Below are 22,478 nucleotides of genomic sequence, written 5' to 3' on the forward strand. Positions count from 1 at the left end.
CTCACTACAACCTCCTTTCAGGTAGTTGTAGAGAGCGATAAGGTCTCCCCTCAGGGAGACGTGGGGGCAGGGGAAATGTGTTGCAAAGATGTGTCAAGACTAGACAAAACGATATTTTTTTAAACTGTACTTACCAGCACTTTTCCCTATTATGATTTTCAACTGGAATTCGTACCTAATATAGATCAAGTCATGTGTAAAGATAGATTTACTGGCTGTAGTCAAGCTGGGGGGGTGGAGGGGGTAGGAAGGTACAGGGTAGGCTGGAGGGGAGAGGATAAAGATTAATAGCAAGATCCTTACCTGTCTTCCATCATCTACTTACTAGATTTTCACATAAATGCTGTGTTGCTTCTATCTATTAACCACTCACAGATGTGTTTTATTATCTACTTTCAAGAGTTTTATTTTTAAAAACATCTTTCTTGTTCTGCTCCCCAAAGTCCTGTTAATTGGTAGACCACTGAAGCTTTGAGACCATTGCCTGTCATGTGCATCAGTATTGTCTCATTGGGTTTTTGTACTGCTCCCTCTGCGTTGTCTGTATGTGCCTGTTGTTTCCTGTTTTATACTAGCTATGTGTATGCTTTGTCAGTGAGCGACCAGTCTTTCATTCTGGTGCCAACTGTGTTTCCACTTCTAATAGCCCTAAAAATCCACTGGAATGACTCAACCCAGGCACAAGAGGATACCAAGATGTGGAAGAGGGCAAGGCTAAGTGGCCTGAGGGTTTTCTGTAATTAATTCTGTCTTTTCAAGATTTTATTTAGTCTCTGATAAATTAAATTTAAATTTTGTTTACTGATAGCATTTTATTGACTTTTTTGAATGTACTTACTGTGCGTGTGGGGTTTTTTGCATACTGTGCTTGGAGTTTTAAATGCATTTAAAATGAGCAAAGGAAAACTAAATTAGATGCTAGCAATAAACACAACACCTTGCTAGACTTCAGGTAGGCAGCCCTGGTCAACCTAGTTACTGCTTCAGAAAATGTGTGCCAGTGACTGGAAACTCTTATGTCATGCAACACTCAACGGTGACATCTTCTCTGAGTAGCAGCCTGAGGCATTTGCTCAGTGGTGACGTGGAAGAAAGGACATTATCAGGTGACCCGCAGACACTGTTTCTCAGGATTTCTTTAATAATTGTTTTTCCACTTTCTGAACAGTCCTTGCAGTCTTGGAGAGTCTCTCCAGTTCAAGCCTTTTGGTCTTCCTTGTGTAATTTCCAAACCAGTTTGGGATATCTTTGTCTGAATGCTGCCCACGGACAAGAGTGTCGCTTCCTTTCTTTTCTCCAAACCCCTGTCCGTTTGGTTGCCAACATCACTGCTGCTCTAGCATCTGCTGTTGGAAGCACGTGTTGGGGTGCCATGAGGGCCGGCTGCTCCCTAAGGGATGGAGGGTCCCCATGGTGTCCCATCAGGACCTCCCAACCAGGGCCCATCCCACCACCACAGGCAGGAGCAGAGCAGCTGGGGGGCACCAGGGGCAGCCCTAGCCCTGGGCATCGGGCACCTCCCTGGGGACCAGCCAAGGCCACACTGCACTCTCTCTCCATCTTGCCTCTATATCCTAGGGACATCTTGTACCCTTCCACCATTTCTGGACAGTAACTTCCTTTCTGAACACGATGTAATACCGTTGTCCAAATCTTGTATCCTCCTCATGATGGCACCTCTGTATCGCAGGCCTTCCTGACATCACTGGTGTTTGTGCTCCACAGAAATCATAGCTAATCGTTTGTCTTTCTTGCCCATTTCTCTGAATAAGCAACCTGCTCTGCCACCTCTACGGGCATCTCTATGCTTGGCTTTTTCCCATTAAGGCCATGTAGTTGTAATAATCCTTGCCTATCAATTCTTTATTCTTACCAACCCTCTCCTCTTTCCATAGTTTTGACTCTTTCTCCTATAGCCATTGTTCATTTTCTTCACATTGCCCTTTATAGATGAAATGCCCTTCCTGAAATCATGCCCTGGTCACCCACCAATTCCTCCTGCACAATAATCTTCTGAGTTATAAGCAGACCTACAGCTGGCTGGGAGGTTTACAGAAGTATGAAAGTAAATAAATAAATTGATGATTTAGTCAAATGTAAAAGTTTATTGTTTATCACATGATTTATATGGCTGAATCCGTGCAAGACACCTGTCCTTCTAATCTGTGACTAGATATTATTTAGATGCTTGGAAATCACAAAACATGAGATAGGAGCTCGTTTCTGCAAAGCTTACCTCATTTTTCTATATGATTAGTCCTACAGTTCGGTGCAATGGATTACTCTAAAGGGCTTGTCTTAATTTATTTGTATTTGGTCTAGTGTCTTTTTTATGTTATCGGAAAGAAAATCCCAAGTGACTAACACAGATACTTTTCTTCTTTATTCCATGTAGCAGTAACATATTAGTCAGTGCTCTGAACATTCCCCACCATGAAATGAAATATTTTTTTTAGATGAGGCACAGCAGATTTCCCTTTATAAATCCAATTTTAATTTGATTATAATTTTTGGTGCAGTTGTGTAGACAATGCAACTGACAAATTTTTGAAAATCTTGACATCTGTATGAGTAGAAGTGGAAGCAGAATGCATATCAGTAAACTAAATTAAACGCTTACCAAGAGAAGTTACAAACAGACTTCAAAACTTCCTTCAAAGAAGCTCGTAATTTCTTTCGTGAAAGTTCGATGCTACATAGCAGTCTTGCCAAACACATATTACATGAATTTACTGTGTCCCTAAAACTCCACTGAAATCCCCTCAATACATTCCCTTTTTATATCTGCATGGAATATATCAAGTTGAAGGTATACATAGGAAGTAAATCTTAGCCTCTAGTTTTTCGTTATAATAAAGTGTTCACTATTCCCATTTACCTTTGAACCTGCAACATGAATTGGCTACTTACATATTGGAAACAGCTGAAAGAAGTTGAGAGAAAAGGATTGAAAACAAGCAAAGATGACATCTAAATCAAAACCCAACATATTTTAAGTTTTCTTTTTCTAGTCCATTAACAACTTCATAACCACTTTACTAATTGTATAGTTGCAAAACATATATGTCACCTTATATTAATCTTATATATTCCCCTGAGTGTTTCAACATCTGTACAAAAGATGCTATCTTCCGTGTGTTAGCATTATGTTGTATATCAGTGTCACTGAAAACTTGTCACAAAAACTCTATATTTTGTTCCAAATAATTTATTAAAATGATATTGTGCCATCAAATGACCCTTATAAATGTCATACAGAAAAATGGCCCAATAAATAATACTTTATGAAAACATCTCTTGAGAGGAGAAATAATCTAACCTAGATAATACATCTTGAACTGATGAATGTAGGAATTTATGTGGGAAATATTCCAATATGTTATTATGAGGACTAAGACAGTAAGTGGAGAAAAATGGAATTGCATTTCTTCTTTCCATACTTTTTAATGTCTTAAGCTACATTGCTGCATATAGAAAAGGGCTGTACATCTCAAAACAAGTAATATTTGTGTGAGGAAATTAGAGATGTTTAAAATTACAGGAATTACTTTAATAGTTATTAAAGGGTCAGTTGTGCAAGGTGCAGAGTGCTCTCAAATTACTATGTGTTTGACAGGAATTGATTTCAACACTTCTTCAGAACCATCAGAACTGTATGATTAAACCCTAGCAATATAGAGCTATATACCTGTTTAAGGGAAGAGTTCTTTCTCATGAGCCAAACATATCCTTGATGACATGTCAGAGAGTTTGAAGGTATTGCACATTGCAATATTCAGTCTTCATTCTTATTGATGCTAGTAATCAGTTTAGAAATATTTAATAAATTTGGTAGTAAGTGCCATATTATCTGGGGGAGTGATCCACCCTACATTTGTTGCTGCTGACTTACAGCTAGGAAAGCAGAGATAATGTCAGTGTGAATGTTTCCTTCGCAATCCCACCTTATAAGTAACATGGTGGTAATTGATAATGTCTTTAAAACCAGTAGCGTGACTGAGAGAGTCACCACTGGCAGAAAGAGGTGGGAGGAAAGGTCAGTTTCTGGACAGAGGACATGCCCCTTGCAGCAACACTGCAGGGACACTAAGTTCCAAGAGGTCATTTGGAAAAGTGGAGTTTCTTTATTCCAAGTCAAGTCGAGTCATGATCTCCAGACAGGGGTCGGTGTGCTTACTTCAGATATTCTAGCCTCAGAAGATATTCCATCTTCCGAATCTCTGAAGATAATGTTCAACTAACTTAGTTTTAGTTCAGGAAATAAAGTGGAATGGTTTCTCCAGCTAGAGAAAAGCTGCAATGGCAAACTACAAATTTATGACCCTCCATCACTCCTTTTGCCAAATGATACATACAGCAGCATGTGAAAAACACGTTGGGGAAGACTTTTGAGCTGTATATTCATGTGCCCTGAAATGCCTGTAGTGGAGACTGGGAAATGTAACAGAAAGTTTCCAAGGATGAAGAGGACAGTGAGAAACCTGATCTCCTTCCCACTGGGGCGCTCTGCCAGGAAAGACCTACTGTAGGCAAAATTCAGGCAAAAAAGCCTCGTCTCAGAAAACAACAGGTTTGGTTGGGGAAGAAACATAGAGACAACTGGTCAAGTCCTTAATTCCTTATTACGTTTTGCTTGACTTTGACATTAGTGGAGTAATACAAGTCAGGCCTTCAAAATCTGGCCCAGTGTTTTGAAAACTGCATTGCCTGAAGTTAAATGTATTTTTAGGAATCAAAGCAAAAATGCCATTGAAAAGGTTGAAGCCTGGGAGGGGTGAGCTCACACCTTCACCACTCCAGTAATTTGGCTGGAGAGTGTTTCGTGCTAGGTAAATTGGGGACCAGCTAGCCATGTTGCAGCCAGATTCGCAGTGGTAGCAGGCTGCTGGAGGGAAAGAACACTGGAAAGTGAACTCAGATCTACACAGAGATAATGGGATACATGTGAACAATTTGGGGGATTTTATCAGTGTACTTTCATTGCAAACTTTTAATTAAATCTGCCAATTTTATTTTTCTTGTATGTGCTTTTGCTGTTTACCTTGGTGACTTTCCTTCCCTGTTTCAGTGTCTGTAGTTTGTTAATCTGTTTTCTTCCAAAATCTTTGAGAAATATTTTCCGCTTCTTTTTCTCTAGTGGCCTTTCTAGAGATAACCCACCTCACCTCTTTTTAAATGCTTTTCTTTTTTGCATCTTCCTCATCTGTAGATTTTCTTGTTTTCTCTGTATAGGTTTTCCCCCTTTTCCCATCTGTGCTACAACATTCTCCCTTTTCCCTGTATCCTTGCTTCATCCCTAAGAGCTTTTTCTCACATCTGCCCTCTGCCATTCCAGAACTGGATCTCCATCTCTTCTCTCTACTAACAGACTGACTTTGGTGGGAAAGCACTGCTCTCTTTTTTTTTTTTTTTCTAGTAAGACATTGTTCTTGTCTCCTGTTGGGTGAAAGAAGGACCAGGCAAACCTCTTTTCTATTCTCCTCCATGAGGGCCTTTTGCCCTATGTGGTCTGGGTGTGGTGAGCTCAGATAGCCCGCTGATGCTTTCATTGCATGGGCCACAGGGAGGGGATGTACCTTTCATTCCCTCCCCTACACAGAGCCCTACCACAGCGTCAAGATGATGAGAATCACTGCAGCAGAGGGATGAAGCCTTAGGGCGGGAGGGGGGAATAAATAATGAATTGTTGTCAACCCTCCCTACTGCATTAGGCTGCCAGATGATTGCTTATTCCTTGCTCCCACCCACACGCTTCATGCCACCACCAGCATTCTCGGTCCTTTGTGGCTGATGTTGTGGGCTAGTCAGCTGATGAGTCAGCTCTGCTAACCAGTGCTTTTCCAGCTCCCCATGGCAGGGATAGCTTTGGCGTAAGAGTTTAGCTAGGATTATCTGCACGGAAGGGGGGGGGCCCTTGGGCACGTTAATTGATTTATTTAGAAGTCTGCCATCCTGCGTATAAAGAGCAGGTTTCCAGGGGTGTGCAATTCAGCGCATCTTGTTCTCTTTGCATACGCTTCGATGCGGGGAGTTTTGAAACTACACCCTGTATACCATCTGTTAGTATGGCAGCATGGAGTTAATGGGAAATTCAAACTTTGAATAGGTCAGGAAATTCAAAGTTTTGTTCTCACAGCAATTAACTACATGTTGGTCTCAGATGGTATTTTAGCTCATTGGGTTAACGTACAAAACGAATCTTGCGCCACAGCTGAGTTCCCGCACCACAGCTGAACTTGGCACAGGGACCGAGTGGGAGGAGAGACGATCAGAACTTCAAAATACCTTTGTGCCTTCTCGATGCTGGGCAGGCCTGGGCCTCTTTAGTGCTTCCCAGGGGTCAGAACACCCTCCGGGACTGGCGCATCCAGCGTCTCACAGCTTATGTCAACTGGGGAACATCTGGGCAGTGGAAAATACATCAGGCATAAGAATGTTCCAGCTGCCCCGTTCCCAGCCTGCCCCGTCCTGCCTTGACTCCATCGACTCCCTGCTGCGTTGCCTTGGCTGGGGCACTACGGTTAGGCACTCCAGCTCCTTTTCTTGTCCTGCCCGTCAGGCAAAGGCTATGCCATGCTAGGACAGGTTGTATGGACCACCACATGCAGAAGGCTCAGGCACAACAACTTGCTTTAAACTAATTTCTGCAGCTGCACTATTTGCTGTCCTCTTTAATCTGCCTTCTACTTGGACAGTGGCAGGCATGCTACAGCAGTCCTGGCCAAGTTAGAACTTCATTTACGTTGCAATAACAGACCAATTTTTTCCTCCACTTCCAGACAATAACTGGCTGGAAAGCACTGGGCCATGGTAGAAAGGTAGCTGAGCATCAAGTATGTACAGTATGTTGGGGCAGCAGGAATAGGGTGAGGCTAGAAGCTATTTTTTGTGCATGCTTGCTATAATTTTTGTAACTGAGTTACTCAGAAATCCTTAAAGCTTGATTGTAATTACTGTAATTTCTCACAGTACTTAAACTTATTTCTAATGAAAGAATACCTCTTAGTAGCTATTTAAAGTCAATTTATTTATTAAATAACGATTTATATTACACTAATCTGAAGTCGTTTGATTTTGGATTATTAGTTGGAGTGTAAGTGAGCTGGATTACATTTCTCTGGGTAATTTTAAAATTAAATAAACTTCACAAAAGGACTAAAAAAAATAGCGTGAAGGCGGATTTGCAGCTAATCCAAATTACTGTCTGCATGTTCTCATGTATATAAGTGGTGTACAGATCTTTGACTGTCAGGTGCAAGTTTTTAGAGCTGTGGAGGGAATGAGGAAAGCTTGCAGTAATTGTTTGGAAATTGGCATGTCAGTGGTCATTGTTTCTCCTGATTTCACTATACTAAATTATTGGCCAATTCTTTCTCTAGAATTGCAGGTCCAGTGCCACTTAGGCACATGTATTAGATGCCTTCTTGCATCTCCTTAGAAAATGGAACAATTGACCACACTGTCTTTGAGTAGAAGAGGTCATATTCTTGAAAAAAGATTGCAAATATTTTATTTTCATATACTAAGGAATATAAAAAGAACTCTCAGTAAGGCAAGACTTTTCAGGCACCAGCTCTGTGGCCAGACTGCCGTGCAGAACAGAGCTGAGCAGCAAGTATTCTAGCAGCTGTTTACTCTGAAATACCCATATGTAAACTCATTCCTGCTGTTACCAATGATTTTTTTCATCAGCTGCCTCCAGAAAACAGTATAATTTGTTTGTAAAGGTAAAGTAGCACAACAGTATTCTCATGTGTCTCTTTCCATAACTAGAAAGGAAAAATTGCCGTGTTAATTAAATACTGGCATTAGTATCCAACGCTCTTTCACTTTAGATTAACTTATTGTGGTTTAGCTAAACTTCATAAAGAGGGACAAAGTCACATCTCTTTGTTTAGGCAGGAGTTGACCTTGTATATTTTTCATTTCCATGGGAAGTTGTAAGCGGGCACAATGGGCAGAAATTGGTAACATAAGACTCAGGGCAAAGTCTTCAGAAGTTTCAGAAATCTTTGAAACAATGGCCTATCTTCAGAAATGCCTGCAGCCTTGTCTGCATCAGTACTGTGACCCTCGAGGTCACTCTGGAGGCTGTCAACACCCTCCCTTTATAGATCAGCATCTCTTCTCTCATCGCCTCCACCAGCACTTTTTCCGAGCTGAGAAACTGGGCTGACGCTCGGCGTCGGAGGTTGAGCCCACCTCGCTGCCCTGACTTCCCATCCACCGCGTGAGCGCACCAGGCTCGGACAGTGAGGCCCACCGGCAGTAACCTCACAATCCCACATCCAATTTCCAGCCTAATTCCCCTCCATAAATACAGGCGAGACCTGGAGCAGAGACGAGGCTGGTTTGGGGCTGTCATTAGTTTCGTATCAAAGCTAGGCCGGGAGGTCATCTTTTGTGTAGACAGCAAACTGCAGTGCGGATGGGAGGGGACCTCTCCCACTGCTCTAGCTGGGTGAAGACACACGCCAAGGCCAAGCCTGAATATCACTGTGGATGAAGCCAAGGGCACTTCGCAACCCGTGGCTGCATCTCTAGAGTCCCTGAACCTGTCTGTAGCCTGTGTGGGCGCACCTGAACGAGCTTTCACCTGGCTAGCGTGGCTAATAATAGCAATGAACTTGCGGGACGGTGTGCAAATGAGTCATCTCGGCCTACACTGCGAGTCCTCAACAGGCTTAATGCTGTGCCCTCATTGCTATTGTTACTTATTTAAGCTGGATTATAAAACTGGTTTGGGCAAGCCCGTTTGTGCTGCCTTTAAATGAAAAGTGTCTGCATACTACTCCTCATGAAATGGCAATGAGCAATACATCCAACTTAATTTTTTAAATTGTAGGCTCCGAAGTAATTTAACAGCTTTTGAAAACTTTATTTCAGGTAATTAGTGCAAATAATTCATGACGGGACAACAACGGTTGCTTTCATAGCGCTAACTGCTTGTGAAAATAGGCCAAACCCCCCCTTCATTGGGTAGAGTTGACTTGCCGTAAGAGGAAATACATTTTTGACTTTTTTCTTTAAATTCCCACCTGCCCCCCATCACCCAAAGGCCATTCCAGCTACCACCTACAAGGCACATCCATACAACAGATTAGTATGTTGGTCATTTGTGGGACACGGTCAGCTAAAATAGAAAATAGGCTTTTCTGTCTGAGAAACAAGCTCTAACTAGTATCGTTGTATTTTCATGGCATTTCTTCAGAATAAATTTTTGATGGAAAGCCTGTTTCCTGATCTACCATTTCTGGATCATTGGTGTTTCTAACACTGCAGCAGGGCAATCGTATCTGTTGTATATTGCATCTAATGTTTTTTTGACTGTTTACCATGGCTTTTAAATATCTTAATTAGCATAATTCACAGTAGCACATGGTTGGCAGACTCGGAGCTTTGAGATAATAAAAAGGAACAGGCTGAATACATATTTGAAAAAGGTGCCAGTATAGTTTAAAAGAATTGTAAAGCTATTTATCTTAAACTTTTATTTAATTCTACTCAGGCAACATGACTCCGTCCAGATAAAACTCCAAGCTACACATTTCTTCCCTGCTCGAACTGAAATGAAATAGTCCTGTGACATATTTGGGGGAAGCCCGTACGATAATATGCATGTGCCATGCATATCTGCGTGGGTTGAAAGGATGGGCTGCCTCTTTAAAAGGTTTCCATGAACCTGTGTTGTTATAGTAAGCTCTGGTAGGCGAGGGGTTGCGTGACTGCAGCAGACTCATTTGTGACCTCAGAAAAGTGGTTATGAAAGTGATCTCTTGATCAGAGGAATAGAGCTCTGCTGCCTGCCAGACCAGCAAGGCAGAAATGAGCCTCCTCCCTGCAAATCTGCCCCGGCAGGAGAAAAAATGTTCCTCTTTTGGATGCAGCGTTCATAGACTAAGACTTTAATGATTCCTCTGAAAAACACTCGGCTTGAAACAAAGTAGGATCTAGAGCATACGTTTTCTCCAGTTAACTTTCACAATTTTTAAGAATATGTGCAAAAGCATCTTTGCTTTTGCTTTTTGCAACTTGCAATGTTCATTTTCTGCCTTAAACCTATTCATATTTTCCTTAGCATAGTGCTAATAAGTTTTGTTTCAATGGTTATTGGACTGACTCCGGCCGCAAGTCACAGTGTATATGCAATGAAGAACATATTATAACTGATGCAAAACCAATATAAACTGATGTTCGTGTCACATGATGAGTGTAAAACAGATCTGATGAGTCAGTAGGTAAGAAATTATCAGTTTTCATCCAGAAGACCTTAACAGAATAAGAAGCACCAGAAGTAATTTATGTATCATAATTCTCTCAATATATTCTATTCACCTAGTATTGATCACTTGATGAAAGCTGTAATTAACTGTAATTGCCTTGAAAGTTGAGGCTGCATTCCCATATGTTTCATAAGTGGGAGACAAGATTCCTGTCCTTATCCCATAAAGAGTACTTGTTATTTCTTTGGTAGCATGCTGTGAGTCAAGGTAGCAGGCACCTTCACAGGAGTCAGACTTGCCTGTTCAAGTCAGTGACACATACGCAGAAGAGTTGAAACTGGAGAAAAGGTTATATTTTATTAGCTAGAACTTTGTTTCTGAAATACAGAACACTGTTTGGTTGTTCCTTGTCTTCACATGGGACAAGTCTGATAAGAACTCTGTGGCTGCCTTTTAGTTTTATCACTATATCTAAGTAGTCTCTGCTTTTAAAAATTGAAAAGCAAATCAAAGCAGGGCCACAATTTACATTCTTAGAACTTTCAAATATTACCCTTCCTGCCTTTTTTAAAGATAGCATTTTTCATTATGCTTAGAAATTTTGAAGGTCCTAATTCTGGTCGTCGACCTAGGGTTTGTGGCATTTTTTGAAAATTCAATTTCTCTAGTGCTAAGGGGGAGAGAACACGTAAGCCCACTGCTGGCCTGCTTAGGGTCCCTAGGATCTGCTTGGGATCTTTTTCTGAGCATGGAACCTGGCTGTGAAAGAAGGCAAAGCAAAACGAATGTGAGGAAGTGAAAAATGAAGGTTCTTGTAGTAATTGAACACATCATGTGCATGCATTTTCTAATTCTGCAGAAGGTTCCTGTTCTGCAAAGCAATTTATTTTTGGACAAACCATAATGTCTTCTCTGCAGGCCCTCTGACTTACAAGGCATTCCAGTTGGGAGCAAGGTCCATCTGTTTGGATAGCTTTTCAGACTAGTCTTTAAATGCATCGTTAAAAAATTAATGTGTATGAAAACACATTAAACATATCCAGGGATAGTAACATTACCAATTTAGGTTTCTGGCAGTTCAATTTTTGACTTCTTTTGTTGGCTTGTACTTTATTCTGAGCTTTTAGGTAAGATTTTCATGTTACTGGTTTTCTTCAGCATTCTAAAAAGTTCTGGAATACAGTTCAGTGTTTTAAAATTATCCTGAAAATTGGTTCTGAATCCTTTTTTTTAAACTTTTAGATACTGTTCCCGATGCTTCCTTTGCCTGTGTTTTCTCTCAGCATGTTCTTTTACTTCCTGAAGTAGAAAAGCCAAAGGTCTCAAGGCAGCTCTTCATACAGTCAACCTCATCATGGCAGTCTCCACAGACAGCAGAGAAGACCAAAGCAAAGCAGCTCTGCCTTAGAAAGAGAGTGCCATATTCAGTGGTGTGTGTGTTTTTATCGGTGGTTGTGCAGCAGTGTGCTGTGGTATCCATCTGACTCAAAGGTGAAGACTCTTGCGTTCACCCTGCCAAGTGTGTTTGCTTATTTAAAGTACATTGGAAAGCAAATGTGGCTGTGTCTTTGCCTTTAATATCAGATACAGTATGGCTGCTACATAAAGCAGATATTAAGGAATTGCTCTTATGATATTTCTAACTCTGAAGCTGATGAAGCCAGATTTGGTTTTCTGGGTAACATATGCACATCCTGTGCACTAAGGTCTCAGCGTGAATATTTTAGATGCAATGTTTATTTCATCTTAAAGGTTTCCTTTATCCTCTCCAGATCGTGTGCTTTGGCTATTTTTAAACAGTCTCTTGGGTGATATACTGGCCTACTGACATATGCTCTTTCAACTCTCTTCTAAGAGATACTAACTTAAATTCCCTCTTGGAGATAGCAGGTATGAATTTAGCCTGTGTCTTTCCATGCAGAGTGGTGCAAATGAAATTATAAAGGGACAAGAATGTTATAAAAGCTGTAGAAATTGAGGAGTGGAAGCTCAGGAGACAGTCTGTTTGAAACACAGGCCTGGAAAAGAGGTTATCAAATCCAAAAAGGCAAGCAAATATCATGCAAATCTCACATAAGTCAGTGATTGTCAGGTTGATTTAATTAGGAAGGGGGAGAGATGTTTTCTTGTACACCTTCATAGTTGCATTTCTTTTCACGCTTGGTCTTTGATTTGATTTTATTCTTCAGGGATTGATTTACTAACTGTTCTAAGCTGTAGATCTAAATTGAAGAGGATAAAATGGTGCACATCTTCTGCAGCCAATAAAGACTAAAAATATTCTGATATTCTCAAGATAAGTCTGTTATCAGGACCTCACTGCATTTCTTCTGTAAGATGCAATTCTTACAGTCTCCTTCTTTAAAGTGGGGAAGATTCCAGTAGACTGTAGTTGCTTACTTAACACACATAGCTTTTCTCTTAGCTGTCTTTTGAGTAAAAATGGATTTTGGTGTCATTACCTACTTTTCTGAAAAATATTTTAGACTCAAATTTATTTCAATAGGCTGTTTATCATAAAAGAAACTTTTTTTTTTTGTTTGGATGCAATGATTAGTCACAAGCTGGTCTTTCATCATATGCTTAAATTTAGTCACACACAGGCTTTCTCATAAGGTTCTGATTTTTCTTATTGTCGCTTCTGTGATATACTTTGTTTCGCGTCACAGATGCTGCTCTTGTTCATCTGTTGTTTATTTTCCGTCTGCAACAAATTTCGTGGACAAGGTCGTGGCATTGCAGTGAGAATGTAACAACATAAGAAATACACTACTGTGTCACACCAGTGGTGCATCTAGTCTGGTATTCTCATCTCCAAAATCACTTTCTTTTATCTGCTTTAAAGCATTCTTGTACTGGTGTCATTGAGCACTTCACTGTCCTCATATTGTGGGGTTGGGTGACCAGCAGTTCTGCATTCAGTTTATCCATTACCTTTACAATTTTGTAAACCTCTATTACATCTCCTCTCATCCTTTTCTCCTCAGTAAACCACCACAGCTATTTTAGCCTCTCCTCAAAGGGCAGCTGCCTCTGCTGTGGACTCCAACGTCCATTGTTGTATTATTTTCATTGGGAGAGTCAAACCAGTGGAAAAAATGGCCTTGGGACAAGGAAATAATATGAGCCATATCAAAAGAGGACTACATTCTTGGACCATAGAGAGACAAAGTGCTGGGAATTCAGAGGATATAGAGAACCTAAATTTTATTTTTCCCTGTACAGATGCTTTAAAATACCTGGACAAGGGAAAAGATGAACAGCTATTCAGCCAACAAGCTATAATGAAGGACACTTGGAAGAACTGGAAAGTCTGCAAGTTGTTTTGATAGGCCATCTGCTCCATAGATCCTAGAATCAGTGTGTCCTGCCATGCTATTCCTCTGAATATGTATGTATATCATGATCGGTGGGATTTGCTGAGATCCCACTCAAGCAATCAGGATGTAGCAGGTCAGAACACGCTGCAGTACACTTAAGGCTCATGTGGATTAGTTTGGTGAAGTTTGAATCCCTCTACATTGGCTTAACATGCAGTGTAGCAGAGTGTAGTACAGTGGAAAAATGGAAACTAGAGTAAAACAAACATAAAAATACATTGATTGTATATTCTGAGGTCCTTAAGTCTGTACCTACGCAATGTTAAGCAAGCTTTCTGAATACAGAATAGTTCTTTTAAATTTATTTTTTTTCTACACTAAACTTATGCTGTAGATCTCGATTCTGATTAATGGACATGTAATTTACAAGCTCATGACTTAAGGGGCAAGAAATTTGTTGGAAGAATAATAATTTTTATGAGGGATCTGGCTACTGATTTGAAAGTAGACTAAGTGGTTTGCAGATTTCTTACTCAAGGCTGCTGATAACCCAGGCTTGTGATCCATTTTGTAGTTTGACAGAATAACCCATTTGTATTTACCTTTTATGGATTTATTCAAAAGGGTGTGCAAGCAAATACATACTCAGGCAAGCTAATGTATTACACCTTAATTAAACTAAGAATGGAATAATACGGGGATAAAATTAGGGCCCCAGCACTGAACCTGTAAATCAGTAGGTTTCCATCATCAAATCATCATATTTAAAGTAATAGGTAATCAAATGGATTTATGAAGATGAAACGGAAGACAATTACTTGGAATAAGTTTTATATCTTGGGATGATTTAGGAGGACTGTATGTCTTTGGCAGTCTTATAGCCAATATAGTCTACCAGACCAACTGATAACTCACACAGTGATGCAAACAGATCCCTAAATTATCTTCTTTGCCCATGTGCAATGTGGGGCTGTGTGTTGGGGACATCATCTGTGGAGTCATATGAAGAGAGAAAGGTTGCAACAGCAAGCTGCAGAGAAAAAATGTGCTTTCTAGACAAGTTCTTTTGAGTCCGTTGCTTGTATAGTTAGCACACAATTCATCTTCACATGGAGGCACAGCTTTCCTTTGGATTTGTGATCCCTCAGAAGTTATGGGATAAGGGAGATGTTACAGTCCCAGACTACATAAAAACGAGACATACAAGTGTGGTTTCTTGTGAGTCAGTTGTGTGAGAGACAGGTAGAATAAAATATCAAAAAACCCATTATAAGAATAGCAAATAACTTAATTCACACATTCTCCCTATACACACACTTTTCATGACAGCCACTTAACCATTCTCAGCATTTCTTAAATTATTCTGCACATTTTACAGGCCAAGAACTGTGGAAATGGGAAGTGTCCATCCAGAACTTATCCTAATGTACATTCACCTAAATCCATAAGCAGCTCTTACCTTAAAAAATTAATCCTGTTTGTAACTAAACAATGAAAGTTTTCCTGGACTGAATGTGAAATGTCCATTACTGAAGTTACTCGACAAAACCCCTGAGCAACCTGCCTAACTGAAGTTAGCTCTGTTTTGATCAGGGTGGGGTAGACCAGTTGACCTTCAAAGGTCCCTTCCAACCTACAGCTTCCTAAGTTTCTGTGATTCCCTATCCCAACTCAGTGAATAGGCCTGGGTTCGCCACAGGTAAAATACTTTCCTAAAGCTTCACAGAACTCCTTGTACCACAGCAGAACTGAACATGAGCAGGTAATTGTTTTCAGCTTCTCAGCTTGCCTCATCTAAATTGTATTGCCTAAAGGCACACAGACCTCTTTCTCACATGCAAGAAAAAAATACCCTGATTTTGCTGCCACCCCAAGAAATTCTCAGTTTGCTTTTCTTCTCTTTCACCCGCACCCTGACTCCGATGCTGCCTTTTTTGCTGGACTCCCCCCGTGCTGCCTGCCCTGGCATCAAGCCAGCTCCGTCCCAAAGACTCAGTCTGTCCATCGTGATCTCCTACCCTGAACTGATTCCCTACCTGACGCAACCTTGCTCAACAGTTAGGTCAAGAGGGAGAGGACAGGACTGATGGATTTTAGAGGGCAGCGTGAGGAAGAGGGGGGTTTTATTCTGGGAACTGGAGGACGGTGTATCAGGACTTGCCCAAGGCAAGAGGCTCACCCTTCTCCCTTTCTCACTTGCTGGAAACCCTCTCTGAGACCTCATCCTTAATATCTTGTCTGATCACCACTAAATCTTCTAATGAGCCAGATCTCTCAGGGCTGATGTAGAAAAGCTATAGGAATGAGAGCTTTCTCCCTCTTTTCTGTTTTTCTGTAGAAATAATTTCCATGTGCACTCTTACACAGATAGACAGCAGTGGCAGCTGGATCGCTGTTTTAGAAAGTTTATCTCATCTGCAATGATTTCTAAAAACACAAAAGTGTCCAGTGGAATATAGCGAAACCAACCGTTCTGATGATCTCTCCAGCAGCATTTTTTACTGTTTGCAGAAGGATTTGACTTCGGGGAAACACTCCTCACCTCTCGCACTGTAGGTTTTCTCCCCTCTCCCTGCTGCACGAGAGTTATTTTCTGATCCTTTCCTTTAAGCCCCTTTGCTTTTTTTAGGCAACTTCCAGATATCTGATACAGTATATAACGAGGAATTAGGTTCCATTACACGAAGGCTTAACCTTCTCGAAAAGCATTCAGCGCTTGCCAGGAGTCATCAATATTTAACAGCTGTTGTTATTATGAAATACTTCATAGGGTAATGCGGCTCGTCTGCTCGCACGCAAGGGTTTGAACGGGCGCCAGGCCCCTGTCAGAGCCGCCGGGAGATTGACAGGCGGCGAGGTTTGCGTGACAGCAGGGCTGGGGTTAGTCAGCAGTCTGCCTCCTCCGCAGCAGGGACTTCTCCTCCCCCTCACCCCCCCTTCAAAAGGGCTCCTCTGGACCGGGGAGGGGGGCACGGGATGGGGTCTCAGGGGAGCGAGGTGGTCCCACCAGCTCCGGGCAAGGGCGGCGAGGAGAGGAGGGCTGCCGGGCGGTGGCATCTCTTTGATGCCCCTCTCGAGCGCAGGGGGGGAATGGATGAGGCTCACTGGGAAAAGGGGAAAAGTGGTTCTGAAAGGCAGAGGGGACGGGATCTGGAAAGCAAACCGTTCGGTTTGTACCTTAAATAAATGTCATACTGTACTCGAGAAACTTCAAAGGGCAGTCAGATTTCAAAGCATCTCTTAAGAAGAAGCAGACTGAGAAAACCGCTAAGTTGGGAAGAAAAACTTTGCATTATTGCTAGCATAATTTCATCTGGCGTTCTGGTAGCCTCCGCAACAGGACTGAGCACCACACATCTTTTATTCAGAGGCTGCATTTTGGTGCCGATTTCTTTCCCGAAGCATTTGTGCAACCTGTATGTTGTGGCATGTCAGAGTGCAAACATCCCTTCGATACTGTTTGGCAATGTATAATAGCTGTTCTTTATGTTGTATATTGTTTAATTTTAGTGTACATCTAATGACCCCTGCCCTTAGTGTCACTCGATGTTCTCTGTAATGCAGCAAGAGGAAACAGACCATTTCAGTTCATGGCTGTATGTTCGTTAAGCAGAATTGCTCATACCAAGTGTTTCCTAGTTGTTTTGTTTTGTTTTGTTTTCTTAGCATTCAGGGTAACACGCATAGCTGATTCTTCCTGCAACTAGAAGATCCAGGAAGAAAGACCCTGTTTTCACTTCCTTTCAAGTAGCAGTTACCAAAAGTAAGACTTGTATGCATAAAGCAGTCTCTCTGAACCTGCAAGCTAGATTTAGGTATTTTCATCTGCCCATTTTAAGAAACAATTTATCCCCTGGCTCTCACTGGAGAGAAATGGTCTCACGGGTACTCCTTGTAGAAAGGCTTGAAACTGATACGCCTGCATCATACTGAATCTGAAGAAGACAGTACTGTCCCCTTCTTACACCTCAAATGAATCAGATAAGAAACAGCATCCCTTCACTGCTCATTTCTCGCCTGTGCTGTTGCTTGATGCAGGTAGCCTCAGCAGTGCAAGGCCCATGGGGCAGCTGGGGTACAGTTTGACCACACTTTAGTTTGTTACAGAGCTTAGCTTGGCAGGTAATTTTGTTAATTATCTTCTGAAGAAAGAAGGTTGTGCTTGTGCAGGAAGAGGTACAGAAACACTGTGGAGAATATAATCCCATCGGTTTAAAAAGTATGGTTTTATGAGAGTCCTGAAATTTCCATCCCTCTGAACTAAAGAGTATTCTGAAATGAATAAATGTTCTGTTATTTCTGGGGGAAAGGGAACGGCTGGTTTCAAAATGCTTCTATAGACTTTAAAGTGTCAGGCAGCTTTTCTCTTCTTTACAATATTCCAGATTTGGTTTTCAAGCCAAGGGGTTTGCAAATGCAGATAGCGATGCTCGTATCAGAGCTGGAGGCTCAAAAGAGATCTCAGTTTTTTACAGTGTTCTGGGGAGAGACAGTGCAGCTGTGAAAGGCTCAGCAGCACTGTCTGAGACAGTCCCATACTCCTTCAGCCAAACTTATCATCCCTTTTGTGGACTTTTTTCTCCATTAATTAACTGTCATTTCTAACTCTACATTATTTTTTGGTTTCCACTCCTTTCAACGCTTTCAGATCAGACATTGGAACAATGTTCTCAGAGCTTTGACCTTTCTTTCAGGAAATCGCATTGGCCATTTTTCTTCATTTTTTCTCCCTCCTCTTCCTCCTCCTAGCCTCCTTCCTCCCCTGCCCTGTATATTTCCACAGTGTTGTCCTTCTGTAGGACCCAGCGTTTCCAAACTCGTGGGCTTTTAATGTTGCCTGGGATTGCACCATGCTCGCTAGATCGCTTGACCTTCCAAAACTGTCAGCCCTGGTACACGTATATCTTGTATTTATCACCCTATGGTATCAATATGCTCATTCATCTTCTTTGGCAGAACAGCTCCATCTTCTGTTTTATTTCATGTTCTGGAAGTGCAGGCTAGATAAGTTGTGCTCAGAAAAAGGTCTCTGCTGTTCCTGCTTCCCATCTCTTCAGTTTGCCAGTTTTGAACCTAATAGGTGAGCGCTCTACGCTGAATTGCTGACAATCTAGTCTAAAGAGTTGCCTCTCCCATAGAAAGCAGTCCAAGGCTCCATAAAGCTAAAACTTTCCATTTTTTTTACAGCCAGCAGCATTCATCAGACTGTCTGCAATATCAGTTTTTTTCTTGCCCCATTCTTGATATATGGGAACTCCAGCAGCCAGTTTTCCCCTCAGGTCACTGAGTCATCCTTCGCTGTTTGTTATTTTTTGTCTTTCCACAGTTTGCTCCTCCCTGCCTACTAGGGACAGTACTCCAGCATTCTCCCACCTTTCATTAGTTTTTGTCATCGGAGGCTTCACCGTTGCTCCAGAGGGCCACCATTTTATGTAATGTCTAAGCTTGATCACAGCTGTCTTGGCATCAGGGCCTTTGCTATCAACCCATCCGTCATAACCAATACTCTTACTTATCTTCAGTTCTCCCTCTTCATTCTTGGTGGTGACATGCATATTGTTAGGCTGCTCTGTTTTCTTTTCCCTGTTTTTCTGCCTAGTCAGATAACATCTTGCAATTTTCCCTCCTCAACCTGTCAGGTCTTGCTTTTCCTCCTCCTCATTTATTTTGGGGATCTACGTGGTTTTCTGCCTCTCTTGCTCTGCTTTCTGCAGGTGACAGGCTATCACTAGCAGTAGTATCTCTTCTGAGCTGTCACTGCGGTACCAGCCAAGCCCTGGGTGGATTAATCGAGTATTTCCAGCACAGGGAGGCAGAACAAGAGTGAACAGTGAGCGATGGCTCTGCTGCTTCAGGTGCGGGGAACAAATGTCCCTGTCTCTGAGGAGCTCTTGCTTCTTGGTGCGAGTGGTGTCATTCATTTTTGATGGTGCAATGGGTCTCCTTGCAGTCCAGGCCAGGGAGTAGGTTATGTTATGAAATGGATGTGTGTGGCCTAACATATGGGTAACTCTAGCCGGCAAAATAACATTAAAATACTTTCCATTTGGAGATGGAATTTATAGTAGCCAGGCGAGCTGCGGAACAAACATCTCTTGTGCTTCTGCTGCTGTGTTTGTGTGAGCCTGAAGGCTAACAAACAGGCAGGGAGCTCTGGCCTGCTCAGTCGGGTAAAATAATAGTTTCCACTAACGATGAAGTTCGAACTGATGGAATTTTCATAATGCCAAAAGAGCGCATCAAAAAAATAAACCTTCGTTTCCTCTCACCCCTCCCTGTCTGTCCTTTAACCTGCACAAAGACTGCAAACCACCGTGTCAGTAATTACAAAAACAACTTTTCTGAGGGGGAAGACTCTGGAAGAGGCCATTGGAATAGGGGCTGGGGTTTTAAAAATTGTTGTCACGAGTGTCCACAAGTCTGTTCTTATGGACAGGCGTAGCAGAAGGCTTGGCTGATCAGGGGGAAAAAAAGCAACCTTTTCCAATTAGTTCAAAAGGTATACCAAAATGAAAATGCAGATTGAAGAATCTGTATATGCCATTCATAGCAGCCTAGCTTACAAGTCTGAAATCACAAAATAGTTTGGGCTGGAAAACATGGGTAGGGATCTGTTTCAGGCAGCTTGGGATTTTCCTGATGTGTTTTCCCATGCCCAGGGGAGGGATTTATTACATCTAATTATACATTTGAGATGATTGCTTTGGGGTAATGACCGACATTATCACTGGCAGCAAATATTTACAATGTAAGCTAAAAAACATCACGAATATTCAGTCAGTGTGGTTCTGCGTTGCCATCATCTGTTGTAAAATGCTGATGTATCTTGCAACAGTCCCTCGCTAGGCTGTTAAATTGATAACGGGCTCTTGTGCAGCCCTTTGGAAAGGAAGTGACTCCATTTAGATCATATCCTCGGTCATTTGCAACAACTATTATTCAAGACATTTAAAAATGTAGACCTTTTTCTTAATTTGGTATCTTACTAAAAATTTAAATCCCATTGTCATGTCTTTTAGCAACAAGCTCAGGAGCATCAGAGGCTTGCTGGCTGTCTCCTCTTCTTATTCTGATTTGGTATAAACCATTCCTGTCCGTCTCAACCCTTCTGTTTTTGGATTATTAACAATCTCTGGCTGTGGCTGGTCCAGCTCTCCTTTAGCTGGAAGGGACAATGTGTATCAAATGTCCCAGCTAATCTCACTGGTATGCTCTCCTCTCTCATTCTCTCTGTGGCAAGGAGAGCAAACAGAAAACTGAATCTGTTTGCTACTGGGATATTTGTATGACACCATCTCTGGAATGGGGCAGTAGGAGTGAAGCTGACTCCTTAATTTTTACTGACCAAATGATAAAGACAGGTTCCTGTCATACTCCCTAGATGATGCAGAAGCCCAATGTATCAAGTGATGTCAGCCTTCTCAGAAATTCTTTCATTATGCCCAGAAACTGGATTGTATTTCAGGGATTTTTCTGTGGGATATATGGATATGAAGACTTTAATCTGAGTATTTAAAGATATTTCAGATCAAGCAATGAAAACCCATGTGTGGGAAGAGCATTTACCAGTTTTGACTCCCATGAAGTTTTTCATTATTGTTAGGAAAACTACATACAATTTTAATCTATAGTGAGAGATTTTAATGAATTTAATGTAGCAAATGACCTGCTAAAAACAAACTTTAAACCTCGATTTAAAAATGAAACAGTTTAAAAATGTTCCCTTGAATTTTACAGTCAGGCTCAGACTCGTAGAAAGGAATAGGGTAAAGTGAGACAGAAAATAATCTGATGCCAAGAAGGTCAGAACTGAAAATAAGAAACTTATTTCAGTCCCTTGTCTTCTGAGCTATATAGGCATTTCTTTATATTGTCATAATACATATTTTTATAAACAAAACAACTTGCTAACTTTCTTTTGTTTCTTTCCTGTGGCTTTTGGTTGTTGCTTTATGTAGAGTATACTAATGGAAAAAATATGTTCAATAAAAAATGTGATAGATATTTCATATAAAAAACATCTGGACTGCCAAATATGTATCTATCTCCCTCACAGCAAAAGAAAGTTGTCAGTAACAGACATCCAGACCACAAAGACAGTAACTCCCAATTAAGTCAATGCATGTTAAGTGCCTAAATAAGAATTTTAGTCTAGCGGCCCTAATCATTATGCTTTCTAAATTGATAATAACTCTTTCCAACAGCCATTCAAGAAAAGCACTTTAAGAAGCAAGTTGGCCAAACAATAAAAGAAGACAATATATCTAACAAGACTGCTGTACAAGAGGGTGGACTTCTACTAGAAGTGAGTGAAAAAATGCTGTCTTTTCTGGCTCAGTTTGATGATTACTCAGTTTGATGATATATTCATGTTAATGCTTTGTGGCAACTTCGAACAAACAGTCGGTCTGGGTGTAAGTCATTCAAGAATCACACTTGTGAGCGCTTCTTGCAAGACCAAAGCTGGCAGCCGTGATAGTCCGGGTCAGTCTCTGTTTGGGCAATTGTACCTTGCACCCTTACATCCTCGAAATTAGCAGTGAACTCCAGTGGGCCAGTTCACAGTTCTTTTTCACTGGAGTGATAGCAGAGGTTTATTTTACTTGGCCCATATTCTGAGGGTGCCAACCTGAGCTTGCTTGGTTTCTGATTGATTTGAGATTATTTTGGATATTTCTTCCTCAACTCTGTGCTCTGTGGGAAGCCGTGTGTGCAGGAGTTATTTGTTCTATGCATTTTTATCCCCTTTTGGATGACTTTATATTGGCAGAGCAGCATAAAGGGGCCATACTGTTACTGAGAATTGGATCCATTAATCTGCAGGAAGAATTAATACTGCTGTAAACTACTGAACCAGCTAGGGCACAGCAGTCCATCCCTGATACATCTGCGTTTCAAACACATGATGTAATAATACCTTTTATACACTGAGGTC

At 41.3% G+C, this 22,478-nt stretch overlaps 1 protein-coding gene across 1 annotated transcript in view; it reads left to right on the top strand.

The window, feature by feature from the left end:
* The window catches only part of AHRR (aryl-hydrocarbon receptor repressor), a 68,526-nt gene that overhangs the window by 19,045 nt on the left and 27,003 nt on the right, over positions 1 to 22,478 (top strand). The window contains exon 3 of the mRNA XM_010577973.1: positions 21,748 to 21,848. Within this exon, the coding sequence (XP_010576275.1) occupies positions 21,748 to 21,848 (101 nt within the window). The remainder of the gene's footprint in view (positions 1 to 21,747; positions 21,849 to 22,478) is intronic.

The sequence above is a fragment of the Haliaeetus leucocephalus genome, unplaced genomic scaffold, assembly GCF_000737465.1.
Source record: "Haliaeetus leucocephalus isolate CR32 unplaced genomic scaffold, Haliaeetus_leucocephalus-4.0 Scaffold587, whole genome shotgun sequence".
Lineage (NCBI taxonomy): Eukaryota > Metazoa > Chordata > Aves > Accipitriformes > Accipitridae > Haliaeetus > Haliaeetus leucocephalus.